Source organism: Vidua chalybeata, chromosome 1 (assembly GCF_026979565.1).
Source record: "Vidua chalybeata isolate OUT-0048 chromosome 1, bVidCha1 merged haplotype, whole genome shotgun sequence".
NCBI lineage: Eukaryota > Metazoa > Chordata > Aves > Passeriformes > Viduidae > Vidua > Vidua chalybeata.
The window spans coordinates 109,919,192-109,941,091 of record NC_071530.1 but is presented as its reverse complement, the minus strand read 5'-3'; the positions used below and the strand labels follow the sequence as shown (position 1 = coordinate 109,941,091).

The window sequence follows — 21,900 nt, the reverse complement described above, 5'->3', positions numbered from 1 at the left end:
GGGCCAACAAAGGTTCAGGTTGGACATCAGGAAAATTTTCATCATGGAAAGGGTGGTTAAACACTGGAACAGGCTGCCCAGGGAGGGGGTAGAGACACCATCCCTGGAAGTGTTCCAAGAAGGATGTGGCATTTAGTGCTGTGGTTTAGTTGACAAGGTGGTCTGGCCAAAGGCTGCGCTCAATGATCTTGGTGATCTGTTCCAACTTAAATAATTTTGTAGTTCTGAGATTCAGAGAAAGAAATTTAGGATCTGATTCTGAAGTTATCACTGCATCTTCTGTTACATCCTGCTGGATTTGTAAATGTTAAGAAAATTGTGCCTTTGGTATAAAAAAATCATATAGAAACAAGGAGTGCAAATTATTGGGGCTTTTTAAAAAGAAATACCAAATATTATGGTTTCCCATGAAACTTACTGTATAAAGCTCAGTTTTATATGATGTATGCACACAACACTGTAAAGCATGTTACCAGACTCATACCAAAATGAATTTGTTGTAAACAGTTCCTTTTCAGATGTTAGCACATATATGAACTAAGAATGATCTGAAATACTTTAAGAATAATGTTATTGGCAATGGAATACATACATACTACAGATTTTACAGATTACAGCAGAAATGTGTTGTGAAATCAATGTGCAAGTTAATTGAAAATGCATTTAAGAATAATTTCAGGAATTATTCTGAGTCCTTTTGCCACTGCTTATGGTTTTATGGCAAGAATTTTCTGTTGATTCATAAGGACTGTCCCTGAACACCACCTGAAAGGCACACAGACAAAAACTGAGACACTGTGAAACTGAGGCCCTGGCCCTAAGGTGGATTTACTCTTCAGGTCTGGTGGCTTCATTAGCATTTTACACCAGTAGGAGACTGGTAAGCAATCACACTAAGGCATTGCTAGACATCAGGAAAATTATCTCTAAATTGTTAATTATACACAAGGTGTAGTTAAAACAAGAAATTTCTGTTAGGTGCTAGAGATTTGAATGCCATTTATGTACTATTAGAATATATTTCAAGGAGGTGGAGCTGGAGTACAGTTAGGACACATAACAAAGAACAAGAGCAAAACATTTAAATAGTAGTGAGGATTGGGAACTCTCTGCCTGGAGACAACTGAATGAAATTTAGATATTATCTAGAAGTTAGATTTTTTTTAAATGCACATTGTTCCAGTAAAATGGTTAACAATGGGCTGGGTTTTCACTGGCTGGAGAGAACACAAACACAGTCATAGGAAGGCAGATTTAAAGGCCATAGGACACCTAGTACGAAAGAACAAGAAAAATGAACAGTGAGAGATGCTTTTTTTCCCAGACAGCAGAAGTACATGATGTCTGAGAGAGACAAATGCTGTGAGATGGTATCTCTTCTGGAATTAATGGTAGCCAAGATAGTGTTTAAGAACAATTCCTGACAGACTAGTGCTTCAAGTCCTGGTGAATCTCAGTCTGATCTGATCTGCTTCGCTTTACATACTGCACCTGGAAACCTCATCCAGCCTGAATGAGCTAAACCCATGCATTCCGTATTTCAGCAATAATGCTCTTAGCAACAGTGCTCAAATTCACTGGTGACACAAAGCTGTGAGGAGTGGCTGATACCTGCTGACCTGCTGGGAAGCAGCTCTGTGGAGAAGGACCTGAGGGTCCTGGTGGACAACGAGCTGCCCATGAGCCAGCAGGGAGCCCTGGTGGCCAGGAAGGCCAGTGGTATCCTGGGGTGCATTAGGAACAGCATTGCCAGCTGATCCAGGGAGGTGATCTTGCCCCTGTCCTCTGCCCTGGTGAGGCCACATCTGGAGTGTTGTGTCCAGTTCTCAATACAAGAGAGATATGGAGCTCCTGGAGCGGGTCCAGTGGAGGGCAACAAAGATGATTAAGGGGCTGGAGCACTTCTGTTGTGACAAAAGGCTGAGGGAGCCAGGCCTGTTCAGCCTGGAGAAGAGACAAGAGATGACTGAGGGGGTCTTTAAAATGTTTGTAAGTACCTGAAGGGAGGCTGTCAAGAGGACGGAGCCAGGCTCTTCTCGGTGATGCCAGGCAATAGGACAACACGCAACAGGCTGAAACTGAGGCACAGGAAGTTCCACCTGAGTGTGAGGAAGAACTTCTTTACTGTGCAGGTGACCATGGACTGGAACAGATTTCCCAGAGGAGTTGTGGAACCTCCCTCAATGGAGATATTCTAGAACTATCTAGATGCAGTCCTGTGCCATGTCCTCTGGGATGACCCTGCTTGAGCACGGAGGTTGGACCAGATGACCCAATGTGGTCCCTCCCAACCTGAGCCAGTCTGTGATATTACTTTTGCACTTCAATAGCTTAATTCACCGATGTTGAAAAGCATTTGGTGAAGGTGGTAAAAGGAAAACTACTTTGAAAAGAAGTGTCTTTTCAAGGTAAATTTAAAAAGAATTTTAAAGCTAACTATTCTGGTAGGTGGGATCTAACAGCTGAAAAACCTTCTTCGTAAAGAACAAAGGTTTTTCACAGTGTTGGGAAAATCCAGTGCCACACTGTATAGCTAAAGCATGGACGCACAGCAGGATGAGCTTCAAGCCAACCTTGATCCACATAAAGCAAGACAACTTGGGTTTTCTGTAATCTTTTATGTCGACTAGTTTCCACGGTCTTTGTTTCATCTTGGAGAACATGGATAAAGTCCCAGTCTCTGCAGCAGAGCAGAACAAGAGCATGTCTGTCTCAGCCCTCCTCGTGCTGGCCGTGCTGTGCCACCAGCAGTGACAAAGGCACGCAGCAGTGTCTGGCCCTTTACCCAGGCCATGAGGAAGGGTGAGCAGCAGGAGCTCTCTTGGTACCACAGCTCTTTCCCGAGCTCTGCCATCCCCGGTAGTCTCAAGGATAGATAGAGAAGCTGGAGCCTGGAGAGAGATTTTGGCTGTGGATGTTGTCAGTCGTTTTGCTAATGACTGCAAGGCACTTTTATGACTCTAGTCAACAGTAAAGGCTTAAATGTAGCCAACTTTGCTGCAATAAAATAAACAGTTTTGACACAGAAGGGAACAAAATAAACTTGAGCACACTACAGTTCAACCACCCAGGAGTTTTTCTGGTTTAATTTCCCAGTTTCTGCAGTCTGGCAGCCTGGAGACCAAAAGGATAACATCATTAAATAAAATATCTTACGAAGATCATATAAGATTTCATCACAGAAGCCGCTTTGACGAACGAATGTCTACAAACGTTCCCATGGTGTGAAGACCTTTGAATACGCAATATATGTAATATATGTAATACCTGCGTGTGCACAGCCTGTATACATGAACTCACACGTATATACATGACTCACAGGTGAAAACTAAAATAACAAATACATAGCCCAAGTGCGGGCTGCACGTCGGGCGAGCGGTCGGAGGGTGGAGTGAGAGGGACGGGCTGGGCTGGGCGGCTCGGCTCGGCTCTGGCTCTCCGCGCCGGGCGGGCGGGCAGCCCGGCACTTTCCTTTTCGGCGCGGGGAGGAGCGGCAGCTGCGCAGGCGTTGCTCGCACCCTGTTGATTAGTCAGTGCTGGGATGGCGCTTCCTGGGCCAGGCGCGGCGGCGGCGGCGGGCGGCCCCAGCCGGTCCCGGGGGGCGGCGGGAGCAGCAGCAGCCGCAGAGGCAGCAGCAGCCGCCGCAGCAGCGGCAGCAGCGGGCGCCCGGCGGGCCTCCCTCTCTGCCTAGCCCCGCGCGTCCCGGGCGCCTGGCGCGGAGCGAGCCGCGCTCCCTCCCTCTGTCCCTCCCGGCGCCCCCTCCGCCGCCCGCCCCGCTGGCAGCCGCCCCGCCGGGTGGGAGCACCCCGCCGGCGCTGCCTGTCTGGCTGCTCCCTCCCCTCCCGGGCCGGGAAGATGGACCCCGGCCCGCCGCTGGGCTGCAACCTCAAGGACGTGAAGTGGAGCGCGGTGGCCGTGCCCCTGGACCTGCTCGTCAGCACCTACCGGCTGCCCCAGATCGCCCGGCTGGACAGCGGTGCGTGGGGCGGGGAGCGGGGCCGGGCGGGCGCCGGGCTGCGGGCGGGCTGCCGGACACAGTCCCGGGAGCGCCCCGTGCCTCCCGCGGCTCCTGGGAGCGCTCTCCCGGCGGTCCTCGAGCCGGCATCTGCTGCTGCCGGGGCTCGGTGCAGGGCTCCCACTCGCCGCGGAGTCCGCGCGTTGCTTTGCACCAAAATATCTGGGCAATGTGCCCCTGTGCCCCCTCCGCGTGTGCGGAGGGCAGCTTGGTGGAGCCTGTTTGCCGTCAGCAGCCTGCCCCACTGAGAGAGGTCCTCGCAGTCCCAAATTAAGCGTGGAAGGGCGTTTTCAGCACTGGAGACTCGGTGTTTTGATGAAGTGATGCCACAACAAGGCCAAATGAGAAGGGATACAGAATAGTCAAGTGGGCTAAATCCCTTGTGTTACAATTCCCTAAGAAGGCCACGGATCTGTAAAAAAAAATGAGTAACATAAGAAGACTTTGCAGTCTCCGGATAACTTTTTATTACAGTTCACTTGGGTGCTCACCTGCCGTTTCCAAATGTGCAGCTTTTTGTTTACTCCAGGAAATATGAATCAGGTCTGACAGAACAGCTATGACAGCACCGTTTTACCGTTCCTAGATCCATGTCTTGAAAAGTAACATGTTGGCACAGAGAACTAGGGAAATATGGGAATTTTTATATAAAGGCTTGGACAGCTGCTTTGTAATAATGTGTATGTGCATTGCTTGGTAGCTCTATGAAAACTGTCCAGCTCTCTAAAGGAATGCAGAAGATTACTCACAAATTGGATAAAAATTCTAGGCTTTTTAATTCATTATCTTATGAAGTCATCATGTACTTTTATGATGTAATAGAGCAGTTCTTGCTTTATCAAGTTTTGTATTGATTTGAAAAGTTAAAAATGAGCACAGGCATGGTCCTCTGTTACTTCCCAGTGTACAGGTCAAGACCAAGACTGTTTTATTACTTAACTGCAGTTTTCATAATGCAGTGATGATTTTTGACTTTGCCCCTGGATTATGCAGTATTTTTCTTTTCACTCGTAGTACTTCCTCAGAGCTGGCACTCAGGACTAGATTAAAGAAAGGGCGTTTTTTGCTTTTTTTACTGCATCTGCCTGTTCATCATACTGTCAAATATATGTTGTCCTGTGAGAATGGCAAAGCTGGTATGTTAAGGAGTTCCTCGTGGCAATACCTTCTGTCACTAGGAACAGCTAAGATGGCCTCCAGTCACTGCACTTAAGGCTGTTAATTTACTTGAAGCTCCTGGCACTGATTCAGGCTTTAACAGGATGTATATATCGATGACTTATTAATTTCCCTCTCTCTGTGTTACACCTCCAAATCTCCCCATTTCTCTTGTCTTTCTTCATTGGAAGGTACTTGAAAAAGCTTTGTGGGTAGAGAAAGTTCATGGGTTTTGAAGCAAGCGGCTGTTGGGGTTTTTCTTGGGGGGGGGTGGGGGGTCCTTGTGTTGGAGCTGTTGATGGGAATATCCCATAATTGTTGGGGAGACAAAGATGTTGTGGCTTTTGTGCAAAGGCTTCTTTGTCCCATGTGCCACATTTAAGAGCATATGCGCAGGCAAGTGGATGTAAACAGACCTGAGCTCCTCTGCCCATGCCCTGAGATGGCCAGACAGGAGGCAGCTGTTGGTGTAGGTGTCCTGCAGTAGTGGTTCAATCCTGCACTGCCAGGAGGCAGGATCAGGTGGGGCTCTCTGAAGGGTTTCGGGTTGGAGCTGATTTAGGTCTGCCCGGTTCAGCAGCTCGTGGGTCTGGTTCTACCTACTCAAATGCATGTACTTTTAACTTCAGGCGCTACAGACAGCAGACAAATCAATATTTTATAAAGAACACAGACGCCATGGTCTTGGGGATAGGAAAAGAATGCTTTTCCTTTTTCCAGAGAAGCTTATCTTGCAATAAGAGAAAGCAACCATGAATCAGTGCATAGCCTTCTAAAGGAGGAAAGTTGGGAATGTGCAATGCTTGTGGAATTGACTGGAGCATGGGCTGTTGTGGAGTGGTTGCTCTGCATCCCAGTTCTTGTCTTGCAAGGTTAACAAGTGAAGCTCTGTTGGAAAATTTCTTGATGCAATGCTGAAGAAAATAAATGCAGAGTCCAATCCAAATCTGTGCCATCCAGTGCTTAGGAAGTTTAAGGCTACCTCTGTTAGCAAGGTAGTGTAGTGTGCCACTTCTGTTAGGGTGTGGCTCTTATCTTTGGGTCAGGGTTTGTTTGCAGAGAAATGCCCTCATGTCTTCTTCAGGTGCTGAATTCCTCTCCAGGTCAGTGGAAGCTGCATATGTTTCATGCTGTTGGAAATCGAGCCACCTGTAGATGTCTGTCTTCAGTCACCTTTTGATTCTCTGGTTGGCCTCTGTCTGTAGCAGCAAGTTGTTTCTTGGCTGCTGTTTCATTTCTCATGAAGTTTTGTGAAGGCCAGAATTTGTTTCTTCTGGCAGACCAGGATGTAGGAGAAGATTGTGAAGCTGGACTTGTATTGTGTTCAGAAGATGTCAGTCTTACCTTGTTGTTTCTACATTTCTTAATGGAGTTTAGCACTTGGTGGATAATGTTCTTAGATGATACCCACACAAGGTGTCCAGTTTTGCACTGTTGCTTCACCTTCTGGCCTCTCAGTATGAAGCGGAAGAATGGATATGATCAGTTCAGTTTTATTCTTTGAGCTTGGATGTGCAGCTCCTGGAAAATTGCCCTTAAGTAATTCAGTTTGATTTCTTGACAGGATGGAGTTATGAAATATTTATGTGCACTAAATTTGGTCCTCTGCTGAGAAGGGAGGGTTTTTCTTGATGGTATGGGAGGAAGTAGTCTTTTGTTACATCAAGATATAGTTGGAAATAGTTAGGCATTCATGCCTACCTTATCCATGATAAATATGGTAACTTATGGGTTTTCTGTTTTTTTTTTTTTTTTTTCAGAGTTTGAAAACCTGAAAAACTTTTCAGGTTTTTTTTTTTAAGACTGGTTGTGTTTCAGGTTATGCTTTTGGACACTGTTAAGTCATAAATCAAATTTTGTTTGTTTCAATGTGTTCATGTGTTTGATTGTTTTCCTGGTGAACATTGTTATATTAATTGAACAAATAGACTGAAAAAAACCCCAAACCTGTCACTCTTGAAGGGGGCAAATAGGTTTTGTGTGGGTTAACACAACTTTAGTATTTCTAGATCATAACTCAAATACAAAACTGCTAAAAAAGTGCTGAACACCCTACCAGAGAAAATGCATGGACTTGATCTCACACTGTGGAATTCACTGAGTGGGCTCTTTCAGATGAAAAGAAGCAAGACTTGAAGAACAAGAGAGGAACGAGCTTTGTGCTGTGTTTTTCCTGTCCTCCCCCCTTTCTGCCCCCTAGTCCCGATTTGCATTGTCACAGCTGAATATCACCCCAGTGAGAGACTTGTGGGTGGGTGCACTGGGGGAAAGATTTTGCTCTGGGAACCCACTGCAGAAAGAGATCTTATCGCAGCGTGGTTTTTGCAACGGGGCAAAAGGTGAGCATGGCTGGCCTGTGAGAGCCAGGGCTGGATGTGAGGCTGGGCTTGGCTCTCCTCAGACCATCAGGAGAAAAAGCTGATGGCAAAGCTCTCACTGTGCCTTGGTGCTGGTGCAGAAATCATGTTGTGCGTGGTGATCTCAGGGCTTTAAATTTCTGGTAATTATTTTTCTAGGGGTAATTTTGGAGGGTAAAAGAGAAATGCTGTCAAGGTTAAGATCTAGAAAATATTGCTTTGCATAGAGCTGTGCTTTAGGTCAAGATTTTTTTTGTAAGCTTACACTCCCTTCAGACTCCTAAGAGCCTGTCATTCCTTTTCTTAGTGGAACTCCCTTTTTCCCAGACAGTCTTGATGTGTTTTCACAAGTAAAGATCAGCCTTTGCTTGTAGCTATTTTTTACCCATATATTGGGTATGAACTGGAAGGATTTACAGAAATTCCCAGTTTGTGTACAAAGACTAAGGTTTATGTGATTAAAAGGCCGTGTGGTCCTTTGATTTTTTAAATTTTTTTTTTCCTAAGTGATGTCTTTCCTAAGGAAAAAAAATATGTGGTGGTCCTGTTGGGATCAAATATAGTGGCACTTGACCTCAACTCACAGAAAAGTGATTCCCTACTGTGCATGGCAAGGAAAACATGCTGAACTTTCCTGTGGAGGAGATGATGGATCTCGATGAGCCATCAAGGTAGTGAAGGAGATTCTTCCTTATGCATTGTACGTGTGCTGTAAGATGAAATGGCAGAATTGGTGGCTATGAAGAAGGGAGAAATCTGTAAATGGGTAACAGATTTAAAAGGTGTTTTTCTTCTTTCTTACCCTTAGGTGAACTCCTGTGCATATCAGTAGTGGGTGAATAATGGGTTTGTACTCCTGTTGCTCCTGGGGACAAAAGGATTTTATTTAGTTTTATTTCAGGTTCTCTTTTTCTCTTCCATTTCAAAACTTTCTCGTGGTGGCAACTATCTGCCTCAGTCGTGTTCAGGGGACTATTGTTCTATTCAGCACATTACTGTAGAGCTGATTCCAGTTCTGGAAACTAAGCACCCTCACATCTTATCAAAGAAGATCATACTCAATAGAACAGCGTGGCCATGTACATAATGAAAATTTTGCATTGCATCACTCCACAAATGCGGGTTATCTGTGCAGCTGAACAATACTTTGAAACTACAAAGAGGCTTATTCTTTAAAGGTCTGAATGCTGCTATCCATGCTTTAATTGTCTTGAATGACCTTCTCCTTTTGAGAAGCTAGTGCAGCATGTCTCAGTAGTCTGCTATTGAATAAATCTTAAAAAGGCATCGTGTGGGAGTAGGGCAAAGCTTTTGAACGGACCAAGAAAGAGGTTTCAGATATGCTCAGACCCTGGGTAATGGCCGTGATCTGATTGCCAGCTTAGGTGTGGCTGCCTTGTCCAGTTAGGTGTGGTAGGTGATAGTTCTTATGTATGGGGCAGACAAGACAAGTGTTTGATTTGACTGCAAATATCCTCAAGATACGTTGTATCCACATGGCTTGATTTCTTCCTTAGGTACTGAACAGCTTTGAAACTCCGACTGTTTATGCTGTGTGTTCTGCCATTAAAGAATAATTCCAGTAGTATTTCCTGCTTGCTTCCTCTTCTTTCTACCTTCATTGTGTGGTCTGCTGTTTCCATCAAGACAACTGAATGAAAAAAAACAATTGACAGGTCGCCACTAACCACTGCTCCTGGGTTTTTGTTTTGGTTGTATTGGTTTTTTCCTTTTCCCTTGCTGGCAGAGATGTGTTCCATAAACATTTTAGTGAAAAAGCTTTTAATTCATTTAAAACTTGCAGCTACTGAATGGTATATGTGAAGATTGTTGTGCCTTTCTGGAGATGGAGGCCAGTACCTTGGCAAAACCTGTTCCCAGGAGTACCCTGGACTTCCAGTGAGATAGATAAAGAGTTCAGCTTCATACCCATTTTAGTAGAGTGTGTATTGCGTGTTCTTAACCAGACATTTGAACCCTTGGTAGTGTGTTAGGGCTGCTAGGATGGAAAACAGTTATATTGCTCTTACTTCTTCTTTGTGAAGCCTACGAAGCCTTACATAACTGGATAAACACTTCCTGGATAATTATGTAGTTCAGGTATTGGAAGGTGAAATACCATTAGTCTTTTCTTAACTGGAAGTGCTATAACTTTTAAGTTCTCATCCAACCACCTCCCACCCCCCATTTAAATTACATCTAGCTTTAAAATAAAGCATGAGATACACATAAAATCTAAGGTATTAAGGTGCCTCAAACAGTTAGTCAAACCCCTAAGCATAAAACAAATGTGGTGTGATGAATCATATGCTGCTGTTGCAAGGAATGGTATAAGTCTAGCATAGGAAAGAAGGGCTTCGTTGTTTTCTGCTTTGTCTGTAAGTGCTGTTCTGGAACTAGGTGTTCCTGGCTTCGGTGATTACGTGAACTGGCACTCCCTGTAATGCCCCAGCAAAGGCAGCTATGCCAAGATGAAATGCTGGAGGATATTGGACAGCATGGTCTGGTGCAACAGGATTTGATGGAAGTTGTGGGAAGAGTTGCAGTGTGTTCCAGTCATTCCAGTGGTGGTTTGTCAGAAGCAAAGGGCATGGGTGTTGCTGTATTTCCTTTTGGCATTAGGAGTAACAAGTTGGTTGGATTAGGGCAGCTTAAGTCTCTCCCCTATAGGAAAATATTCATCATCTTAATGTGGATTGCATATGACTCAAAACCAACCTTCATAAAACTCAGTGAGCCAATATTTCAAGTCTGAAATTTTTTTTGCTTTTAATGGTGCTTCTCCTTGGAAAGAGTTTTACGTAGCATTTGTGGTCTGTGATTTTCATACCATTTGCAGTATGAAAAACTTGTGGAGCAAACTTCACTGTGCCTCCACCTGTAAGCCATGTCTGCTCATCTAAAGGGCTTAGCACAGAAATGTAAAATTGAGGTGTATAAGCAGATTGAAGAGTGTCTTTGCTGAGGATTAGAGCCACATCTGCACTGCAGTCTCTGAGGCGGTGTGCAAGTCGGCATAAAACTAATAAATCACAGCTTTGTCAGGGCACCTGCATGCTTGGCTGAGGCTTTGAACCAGCAAGAATAGCTGCTGTGTCTCAGTATCTCCTGTACCATTGCTATGTGATGTATTGCCCTGCCAGGCTTGGTGCTGCATGGTGGTGGGGGGCTTGGTGCTGCATGCTCCTGGGGTGGGGGGGGTGTGGAGTCCAGCCTCCTCATCCTTCAGATTGCCTGTTATGTAGAGGGAGATGCTCCTGAGACTGCAAGGTGCACACTGAGTGGATCAAGCCAGGATGAAGATGTGAAATGCCAAGCAATAGCTGCCAGAGCTGTGTTTTTGGGGGTGTGGGGAGCCCTGTGCCAGGGATTGCAGCTCTGCACACCCAGGCAAGAGCTGATGTGCTGTCAGCAGAGGAGTGGATGGTGATTTTTCCCAGGAAAAGCAGCAAATCTTGTTGCTGTGGGGAAGGTCACTTGGACCTTCCTGGAAGTGCAAACGTTCAAGAAATGCAAAATTACTTGAAAAATGTACTTTTTGGTTTTGAGGTTTCTCTTTCAGGATGTTATAATATTGTAATCACAGAGAACTTGGATGTGTGTGGATTTCCTTGGTCTGTGAGAATGTCACTGGGCTTCTAAGAGAACCAAGAATAAAGATTTAAACATGGTCTCAGAGGCTGGAAGCACAAGAGCCCAACCTGATGAAGTTGATACTGGAGTTGCTTCATACCAGGGCTGAACCGTAGTGACTCAAATGTTATATAAAACACAACATGCTGCAATTCTGTTTGTGAAATGAGCAGGGAAAACATTGTGGTGGCGACAAGGAAGTTGGGGCATTTCTCCTTACAGTCAGAGCTGGGGGAGTGGGAAGAAAAGCTGAGTAAAGAAGTAAAAGCCTTTTTTGATGGGCCATTTTGTGCCGTGTGCTGCTTTGTTTCTGTCCTGGTGCTATCATGGCAAAACATCTGCCTGGCATGGGTAAGGATGTGGCTCGGTGGGTGACAGGTTTCCAGGGACAGGCTGGGGGACTGCAGCCACTGGCTGGGATACAGTGGGGGGTGTGCACCCTCCAAAGGTGATGTGATGGATGAGAGGCTATGTGGGGACATTGTTCTGCTCTGCAAGGAGGATGTGGGCTAGTTGCACAGAGTACATAGATTAACCACCCTGAAGAGAGTACATAAGGATTCACTCTGTCCTGAAGGGCCAGGCTGTGTGCCCAAGGCTGACCCAAGGGCACAGGTGGAGGAAGGTCCCTGCATGCAACATAAGCAGTCATTTCACGACTGCCCTCGACTCAGTGTTGCGCTGCCAGGGCTGCTGCTCAGCACTGTGTGAGCTGGGCAGCTGGACTGAAGCAGAACATGTTTGCCTTGCAGCTGGGTTTGTAAGAGCTATGCAGTCTAAATACTCAAGTTACTACCTTCCAGGAGCTATTTCCAATAGTCCACAAATGCTTGGATACCCCCTCTCCTGTGTTTGTTTTTCAGTTTGCAGCTTTTCTGTTGTTGTGGTTCCAACTGTCAGTTTTGCTTATTTGCCCCACTGAAAGCTATTCTTGTTGCTTCCTGGCACCTCACCATTTTGGAGATGAAGGAGGAAAGATTGGGCTGGGAAAATGAAGGAAACTTTTTCTTTAAGGAGAAGAAGGAAAACGGCATTTGTGCACAGATCTCTTCTTGCCCAGCTTTCCTGTTGCATCTTTCAGTGTATCCCTTTAGAGCATGGCGGGTTCAAGGAACCCTTGGTTCCAGTGTGTGTCATTTTTCCATGCCCTGTCCTGCACTTTTGGGCTTCCAGGAGGTGTTGCAAGGTTATCTGCAAGGTTGCTTGTCAGGTAAAACTCCCAGCACTGTCCAGCAGTGGCAAAATGGAGCAGTGCAAGGAGCTGCTTCTCGTATCCTTTCTTGTCTTCACATAGGATAGTCCTTCCTTTCACCCCTTCCATCTGTTGTGCTGTCTTCTTCCTGTGCAAACTCTGCTTCTCCGTACCTCCATTTTTTGCTCTGCCCTCTTCTTTTTTCCTCAGTGTGGAGGAAGTCAGGGTCTTTGTTGGACCAGAGAACAGTGTGGTGTTTTGCTGTGTGTGTTCCTGGAGGGATAGGTGCCTATGTACTACCAGACATAAGAAAGCAAGCAGGCAAAGTAATTTTAGGCATTTCTAGAGATTTCAGTGTTTCTGATCACTGGGAGCAAAAGCTGGAATTGCAGCTCGTTGCTGTCAGAAGGAGCTGCAATTCCTTCCCCACTGCAGAGGGGCAGCTGCTATCAGCGCAGAAAACATGGGATCTCCCCCTGTGGAATCCTGCATTGTGCTTCTGACATGATGTTTTGTTTAACTTTGGTGAAGGGAGTTTTGCTGGCAGGACTCAAATGTGAATTGATATGTAATGCTTGCTTTTCTTAGCCCACATTGATTGCCGGCTTGACCTAGAGAATGAGAGTGGGTATGCTGTGTATTTGTAAGAATAATAGTAATCCTTGTCAATTTGTGATATGATGTGATGAGCCAAAAGGAGAATCTTAGGTGTGTATCCTTGCTGAAAGACTGGCTTCCAAAACAATTATTCCTGCTTCCTTCTTAACAGTTTTTGTTTAGGCTTCTATGTATTCAAAGGACAAACTGCCCTGTTTCCTCTTTGAAGGGGCCACAGGCACACACATAGAGTTAAATCTGAGATCTTACCCGAGCTTCACTCACGTAATTTCATTATGGTCAGACTTTTTTTTTCCCCTGTCTTAATCTGTGAATGTAAAGCAGAAAGCTCATAGCAGGAAAATAAAGCATCTGCACGTGTGTGACTCAGAGAGGTGAGAGGGCTCAAAATACAAAATGTAGTAACAATGCAGCACAATGTGTTGCTGCAACCCCTGGACCCAGGATGTGGCTGCAGACCAGCAGCAAAGCTGTAACAGCACTGCAGCCGAATGTAGGGCGAGTTGGAGGAGAAGAGTTTTCTGTTGCATGTCTTATGGGTTGCAATGTCAAATATCATTTGGATTCCTGTCAATATATAACAAAATATCTTAAGACCAAATTGCCTGTGGGCAAAGATAAATATGCCCTCAAGGGGAGAGTGAGGCATGATGGGCTTTTTTTATTCACTATGTTCTGCATGCTGCTTACCAAAAGTAGAAGCTTTCCTTCCCACAGGAGGGTGGGTTGTTTTGGGTTTTTTTTTTGTGTGTGCCTTCTTAAGTTGATACAAATATTATCAGAGAGCTGTTAAGAGCTGTTATTCACTTGTCTCTTATGTTTTATTAAAAGCAAATCCATTCTTCTTATGCTTTACAGCTTTACATGGGAAACAATGGAAATAAACTGCATTCAGGATTAAGACTGTTCTTGATCAGAAAAGATGTAGGGCTGCTTTAAATGTGTTCCTCCTGTTAGTATTCCTGTATTACTCAAATACTGTTCCAGGATGTAAGCAGACCAAACAGGTGCCTAATTAGAATTGAACATCCATACTTCTGTCTCTGTATGCGGTCAGCCCACGTTTGAAGAGGCATTACCTGCCTATTAGTGATACTTGAATTTTTCCAGGTTGAGCAGAAGGGGTAGGGTGGATGTAGCTAAAATGCAGAGGCAATGGCAGCTCCAACAATCAGGTGCCATGTGTGCACAGCCCATTAGTGCCTGCTCAGCCTGTGAGGGCACAGGGAGGTGGGCCAGGCCACTGGGCAAGCAGCCAGGTGGCAACCCCACTTCAGAGCAGAGCTGAACTTTTGTTCACTTCCAGCTGTTTTTATTTCATCCTTAACCCAGGCTGCAAGAAATATGAGAGACAAATTAAATTGTAATGATGAGTTCTCTGAAAGCCAAAGAAAAATATGCTTGAGCAGCTCCTGCATTTGGGCTACTTATTTTTAATTGGGAGCTTGTCCAAGATGCCCTGAGTTCAAGCAGGGATCACTGCTGTGCAACACAAAGTGCTATAGTGTCCCTTTAGGACTTGGGATAGATAATGAGAGGATAGAGCATGTTTACTTGGATGCTATTTTAAAATATCATCTAATTATAAATAACTGTCAATGAGAGCTCCCCAGCTCTCATGCTGTGCCCAGGAAAAGTCTGAATGAATAGACTGTTTCTCTGTCTGCCAGGACAATCTGGAATCAAATTCTAGCTCTTAAATCCATGAGGTTGGTAGGGTTAACATTTTCTTCATTGGCATCCCAACTCTGGGGAGCTTTACCCAGTCTTCCCTGACCTCACTGCCCAAGACCTGTGCAGCAGCAAAGGTGTGCAGTGCCTCTGGCTTGATCAGCTGAAGCAACCACTCTGTAGTTGTGCTTGGACATAAATGGGAAGTCAGTGACAGTGTGTTAAGTGTAATGCTAAATGCTGACCTCCCACCTCTGAAGTATTAAGCTTCTCCAGCTGGGAACCTGATGCTAAACAGGCACTTGGAAGTGTGGTCCTCCAGTGGACCTCACAGTATTTACAGGCACATCTAAGCAGAAGCTCTCTAGAATGAGGAATGCCTGCCTCTAGTGAAAGAGAACCTCAGTTCTCTGAATGAAATATTTAAAGGAGCTTTTTTGTATGGCAGCAAACTGCTCAGAGGTCTCATTACTGCTGCATTTTTCCTTTGGTCAGGTAATGCTGTTATTCTCTTTACCTATCAGACTGCTTTTGAAAGCTACTCTTTGCATTCTTCATTTCCGGGCCTGGTGCCTTCATTGCAGAGGGCAGGGAAACATTTTAACTTTTTTACCCCTTTGACTTTGGCCATGAAAATTCAAAATGGAAAATTAACTACCTGTGGGATCAACATAACTCCTTTCTCTTGCTCCCTAAGGTAACAATAAGCTAGGCTGGAGCCTCTCTTGGATGCAATGAAAAGTTATTTAGCTTTTTCTAACCTGTGACCATTTTAAATGCAGTTAACTTGTCATTCCTTGCTGTTTTTCTTAGCACTTCAGATTTGTGGTCTTAGATGACTTCAAAACTGGAGAGCTCTCTTCTGTAAGAATCTCACTTTTTTAAGGAATTGAGTGGTTGTATGATTTTTTTTCCTTTTTTTTTTTTTACAATGACAAATAGTTGCCACTAATAGTTGGCAGATATTCAACATGTTGCAGAGTGTCAGAATAGTTTAAAGAATTGCTGATATTTTCTAGGCTGTTGTAAGTAACCATGGTGTTTGACTGTTTTGTTTGATCAATCATAGAATTAAATCTGTCATGAGGATACAGCAAATCTGCAGTTACATCTGATGATGCTCAATATTAATAAGAAGAGTAATTATGGTAGCAACAGAAAGTTACTCTGTTTTGGAATGTGAATGTTAAGATGTTGTTGTACTGAGTGGTTTTTTTCCCCTGTGTGGGAGTGAAGAGCAGTCTGTGTTGAAAGATGTGTTTTGGCTTGTTTGGCTTGAATTCATAAAAAGTAAGGTTTCTTATTCTGGGATGTTAGTTCTGAAGGCTTGAAATAAACACAAACAAAGCTCAATGAAATCTGTGTTGTTACTACTCTTTCTTTTTTTTTTTTTTTCCCACTAGTTTTCTTATGAACACAAAGCAAGATGCCAAGGTTCAAACTGTGAGATTGCTGAAGTCAGCAGAGAGTTTACCATCAGTGGCAGTGGCACGAAAATTCCACTTACTGCTTATTTAAAATTTTGTCCTTCTCTTCCCTGCAGTAGGTCAAATGGGTTTTTTTGAAGACTCACTGAGATGTTGTCTCTGTGTATTTGCAGCTAGGGAAAAGCTTGCCTTGGAACAAACTGGATTTTTCAGTGGATTAATCTGTCCCATAGCTTTGTAATGAGATTATGGTTTATGCTGATTTGTTGCGACAGTACTAGTATATCCAGTCATTCCAATAGCAAAATGCTAATCCTAGAGAAATAAATCTGTCTTCTTGCTGGCAGGCATGAAAAGAAGAGGTGGTTGGGAGTCTCTGCTCTCTTGTTAGGTATTAGTGGGTGATAGCTTAAGTTCAACATCAGTTGGATTGAAGCAATTTGATTTTATCAGGCTTTTGCAGAGGGATTGGAAATTGCAGAAATAAAGCTTTATCTCCTTTCTCTTGATTGTGAAATATTTAATGGTTGCCCAGAGCAAAGTCTGATCACAGTACTGTGAGGCTGAAGGATTACATCAATGCACAGAGTACCCCAGGTAGTAATATAAGGCAGTCTGTGGGTGATGCTGTCCTTGCTCCTTCCTCGCTGAGCACTTAGGGTCAGTGAAGCAAGCTGGATTCCCTGTTCAGACAACTGAAAATTGTCGCAGTGCAGCCAACAGTAGTTGTGTTTCAGCCAAGGTGTACAGTGGCAAGAGGCTTCATCTGGGACAAACTATTTCTTGGGTAGGTGCATCTTGCCCAGCTCTCCCTGAAGCTGCAGGAAGATACAGTGTCCCTCCCTCCACTATCTCAGGTGGAGACAAGTGTAATTGCTGGTGGCAGACCTTGCTGCAGATGAGCAGCTTTTGGGCAGCATTGGATGAGGTTGGACAAATGTCACGGACATTTCCTACATTGTCTCAGCAGTGAGTTGATGAAGAGATGATGTGAAATTGTTGTTAAGTTTGTGAGGCACAACCTGAGCTGGCTTTGATGTCTAGCTCTCAAACAAAAATATTTTTAAAACATCTTTTTTTAAACTCTTTTGTAATTAAAAAGCAATTCTGAACATCAGTAGGTTGAGTCTTAATCTGACAGCACAGAAGAATTTTGACTAATTTTGCCTGAACTTCCATGCTTACAACTTTTCCCCACTTCTTGTTTTTAGCAAAAGAAGCAAGAATATAAGTCATCTTAAAATCAAATTAAGCATGAATCCTTATGCTGTCAAAGGAAACTTTTCACTCACTGGAAGACATGAAGTCTGTGCTGCTGATGGAAGGTCAAGTCAGTATTACTTGGGGTTTATTTTTTTTGGAGAGAGGAGTGTTAAGTTCAGTTTGAATCATGACAGAAATGCTCATTGATCCAGATAATGGGAAGCAGCACAACTCAATGTGCTGCAGGAATGGAAGTGTTTAAATGGAAGCACGTATTGAAAACTATTTGGGAATTTGTTTGAGAAGGAAGAAAGGAAACTCAAAAGTGAGGCTGACTATCAATAGCCGTAGATATAACTCGAATATTATTCTAGGTCTTTATGTTGAAAGCTCAAAAGATTGTGTAGCTGGGTACAGAGCCTTCTGTTTTCATCTTTTCTACTATGCTCAGACATGGAAAGTCAGTTGAGACCACTGTCAGGCTTGCCTAATGAATCTGCCCACTTTAAATTAAAAATTTAGTACACTACATTATATAGCCCTGAGATGTTTAAATTTTAATGTGGTTTGTTTTGGTTGGGTTGTTGTTTTATTTTTTCATCTTACTCCTAGGAACTACAATATTTGCTCCTAGAAATTATAATATTTACCCTTTTAACTTACTGGCAGTCTGTATTTAGACTTTGCATGATATACTCCCACGCAAGTTGCTATGCTTTCTTTGAAACGAGGGAGTTTCTCGTTTCTCTGATCTGCTTGGTTTTAACTTTTTAATCAACCTTTTTTTGTGTCTGTATGAAATCAGAAAGTCAGACTGATAACATGAAGTGGCTTTCTGAGAAGGTTCTTCTTCAGTAGTAGTAGTGTCTTCTACAATTGCATGCTCTTTCTACTTCTCTGCCATTAGGCATTTTTTGCAGGAGTAGCTCTTTTGAGCATCTGTTCAGTCACAGTGATATAAAAAAAAATTCAATTTTTGTAGGTCTAATGTTGCTAAAAGTGGGCTTCATCATGTAGCAAAATATTTCTGGGGTTTTCTTCCCCTTCCTTTAAGGAACATTACAATGATGTGATTTTTTTCCCTAAAAATTTCCTTTGCTACTTCAGACTGAAAAATTCAGATGCTCTTCTCTACCTAATGAACTTTTTCTGCTGACCTACATCACAGACCAGTGCTTTTGTCAAAGAAATAGCACTGACAGGCTGAACAGCTCAATGGAGATTTGACTCAGTAACAGAGGACAGTGCCAAAGCTTAAGCAAGCAAACCACCCTAATTTAATATTTATTAGCCTTTGACATTCATTGAGGTGCATCTCCATAGATAAAACCCCAGCAGATAGTCTGCAGTATGATGCAGTGGGCAGAGAACAAAAGGTTTGATTTTCTCCCTTCACCCTCCCTCAGAGTTCAGATGGAGTTCTCATAAGGAGAGGTGGCACAGCCTGCTAAATAATAATAAAATAATTTATCCTAATTTAAATATTCAGACTTAGCAAAAACTTTTTGTTTCTTCACCCAAAACGTAAATCCCAAACTCATCATTATAAAAGAAGAAAGCTCTAAGTATCAATGAAATTATCTGTAGGAGAAGAGGCAGCTGTTGTGCCAGTGAAATGCTGTGGCAGTAATACAACTGGGTGCTGGAGGTGGTGAAGGATCATGTGTTGACAGCACTGTGCAAGTCGGATGGAAGCTGTCCCGTGCACTGTTGCAAGGAACTTGGAGTTCTCTTTCAATAGCTTGTTGCCCATGTTAACACTCTGAGGCTTTTTTTGTGGGTGTTTTTTCAGAGACCTTGTATTCTTAATACCATGAAAGCAACTAACTCAGTGCAGTGCTGCTTGAGCTCTACTGGTGCTTCTGCGTGTCCCTGAAACAAATGAGTTTCAAATTGAAATTAACAGTGAATGCTCTTTGTGATGCAACCTGGTGTACATCTTTTTGTTTTGGCTTACTTGGTTTGTGTGGGACAAGAAGTTGCCATCTGCTGTTTTTTTGTGGATTTTATGCCTTGTTTTTTTTTTTTGTTGTGTTGTATTTTAAAAAAATCAGAAGCCCAAACAAACAACTGGCTAAACAAGAGCTAAAGTGCTGAGACCTCTTTGAAGATTATGTAAAGGATGAGCCCACCAGTGAGAGGAAACAAAGACTCTCAGATAAGAATGGCTCTTGAGTTATGATTGATCTTTTCTTTCTTATTTTATTTTTTTTTAAGACAGAAGAATGTTGTGGTACCCAGCCTTGTTTTAACACCTGGTGTTACTGCAAAGCATACCTTGGAAAGGCTTGCAGGTACCTGTGGTGCTCCCAGACCCTTGTTGCCAAGGAGACTGAAGTGTGTGCGATGCCTGCAGTTCACAGCTGCTCACAGGTGCTGCGTGTTTCTGACCTGTCTGTGGTCTCTTCAGGTGTGCTGTCTCATCACTGCTCAGCCTTGAGCTTCCCATTTTTAGATGGGGTCTCCCCCAAGCTTTTGTGCTGAGAGGAGGCCTTGGCTTCATCTTTTACCTTCTGTGGATCTCCCAATAAGAGGAAAAGAAATTGAATTCATCTTAAGGTGTTACCTTGTGTGGGAGCTATGTGACTAGGTGTATCTGTTGAAACACAAATTTGCCTTTCTAGAAACAAGACAGCTTTTATTAGTTGGCTAGTGCCAGATTTTGTAGGTTCCTTCTTTTGCCATGAAAAAGCAGCACTGGCATTTATACTTGTGCTAGCAGTGTGACCTCCCTCTGACCCAGAACATCTCTTTGCACAGAGCCACGCAAGTCTGTAATACTTTTTTATTTTTTTTAAACAAAGATAGATTATAACTTCATTTCATACTGTGTGGAGCTGTCCTTTTGTTTTCATGATGGGGTAGGGTAATGTTAAGGTTTATCTTAATGCATGGCTTGTTTGGTCCTCAGCTTGGGAAAGTCCAGGGAAGCTGCATGCCTAGTGAAGCAGATAGTGTGTGACTAGGGCTCCTCAGTGTAATGGGTACATGATGAATAAGAACCTCACTTCTTTCTTTTTTCTGGCTCCTGATAGTTTTGCTTTCTCTTAGCTTTCAGTTGTTGCCAGATAAACCTCTTTCCCCTGTTACACTAGACACATGCTGACAGTTCTGCCTAATTATTTCACAGCATAGGTGCTTACCTGACCAGCCAGCCACCTCTTTTTCCAGTTAGCACGTCATTCCTAGCAAATGTTAGTGCAAACTCAAGGGGGAATAAGGTGGATGTTATTCTTTTGTGTAGTTTGGTCGGTACCGGGCTGAGCACCCAGTCATGATTTTTAATATTGCTGAGATTTTTCTATGTAATGATATGTAATGTGATTATGGAACATTAGATTGAATAATTAAACTCACCACCTACTTAACTGACCAAGACAGTCGGGGTGATGCACTTAATTGTATGGCATCTGTTACCTTGCATGCAGATGGTGTTCAGGCTTAATGAAAACACATGGCCCTAAGTCTTGCTGAGTTTTCCCTGGGGTTTTCACAGGCATCTTTTTCATCAGTTATTTCACCAAAACCATCTTAAGTTTCTTGTGAGCTCCTGGTTCTTTTCTGTTAGCTGCTTCATTCCAGATAAAGCAAATTCAGCATGCTTGAGCTGATGTGCAAGGGACAGCACTAAGCTCACTTTGCAGTCTTCTTTGATGAATGAGATGAGTGGAATGTGTCCAGAACCATCTTCCTGGCAGGAGGAAATGGTATCTTGCTCATCTGGTGTGTGTAAATGGAATCTCTTGCGTTACTGGAATCTTGCATGCGACGACTTCTCTTTCTCTGAATTACCTTGTTACCTGCTATTTTAATGTCTCCAGACGCAAAGCTTGTGCTTTAAGGCAGTGATGCAAACTCTTAGCCACAATGACAAAGTATGTGGCATTATAAAGCATTTATATTCCTGTACATCACTGCCTATTTTTAGCTGTGTAGTTTCTGTGAGTAAGTGAGTCATATTGGTCTGAACATTTTGCAGTGACTTGAATATTAGTTTTTCCAATATTAGGAGGAGAACCATAAGAGTTTTGTTGTTGGATTGTTGGTTGGTTCTTTTCATTTGTTGCACGAATTTTCTTTAGTGGTTGGTGTTGAAAAGTCATTGTTGTCTTTGGCAAGCAGAGTACGTGGGACCTGTGTGGGTTTTCTTTTGTGGACTGTAATGGGACATTAGGAAAAGGCTCTTGTGTGAGAGAGTGGTCAGTCACTGGAACAGGTTTTCCATGGAAGTGGTCAGGGCACCAAACCTGTCAGAGTTCAAGGAGCATCTTGATGATACTTACCCATATGGTTTAGTTTTAGGCAGTCCTGTGAGAAATGAGCAGTTCGGCTTGATGATCCTTACAGGTCCCTTCCAAACTTGAGATATTCTGTGATCCAGGAGGAAGCAAAGAGGAGACAGGAGTGCTCAGATCCTTCAAAACTGAAGTGGTCTTCAGTTCTTCTCCTGAGGCTTTGGGGGAATTCATAGACATTTTGGAATTGTGAAATGCTAAACTAAATAAAAATGTGCGTGTCTTTAGAAAGTAAGCAGTGCAACAACTTGCAGAATTGTTTCTTTTCAAAAGAAATTACTTTCTTTCTGTGCTGTAGCATAGACATATATAAACTCAGTCCCTGCATGTA

The 21,900-nt window shown here is 43.5% G+C and overlaps 1 protein-coding gene across 1 annotated transcript in view; it reads left to right on the top strand.

Moving 5' to 3' along the window:
* The first annotated feature begins 3,525 nt into the window (after positions 1-3,525).
* The window catches only part of GAREM1 (GRB2 associated regulator of MAPK1 subtype 1), a 102,070-nt gene continuing 83,695 nt past the window's right edge, over positions 3,526-21,900 (top strand). The window contains exon 1 of the mRNA XM_053953296.1: positions 3,526-3,976. Within this exon, the coding sequence (XP_053809271.1) occupies positions 3,856-3,976 (121 nt within the window). The 5' untranslated portion in view covers positions 3,526-3,855. The remainder of the gene's footprint in view (positions 3,977-21,900) is intronic.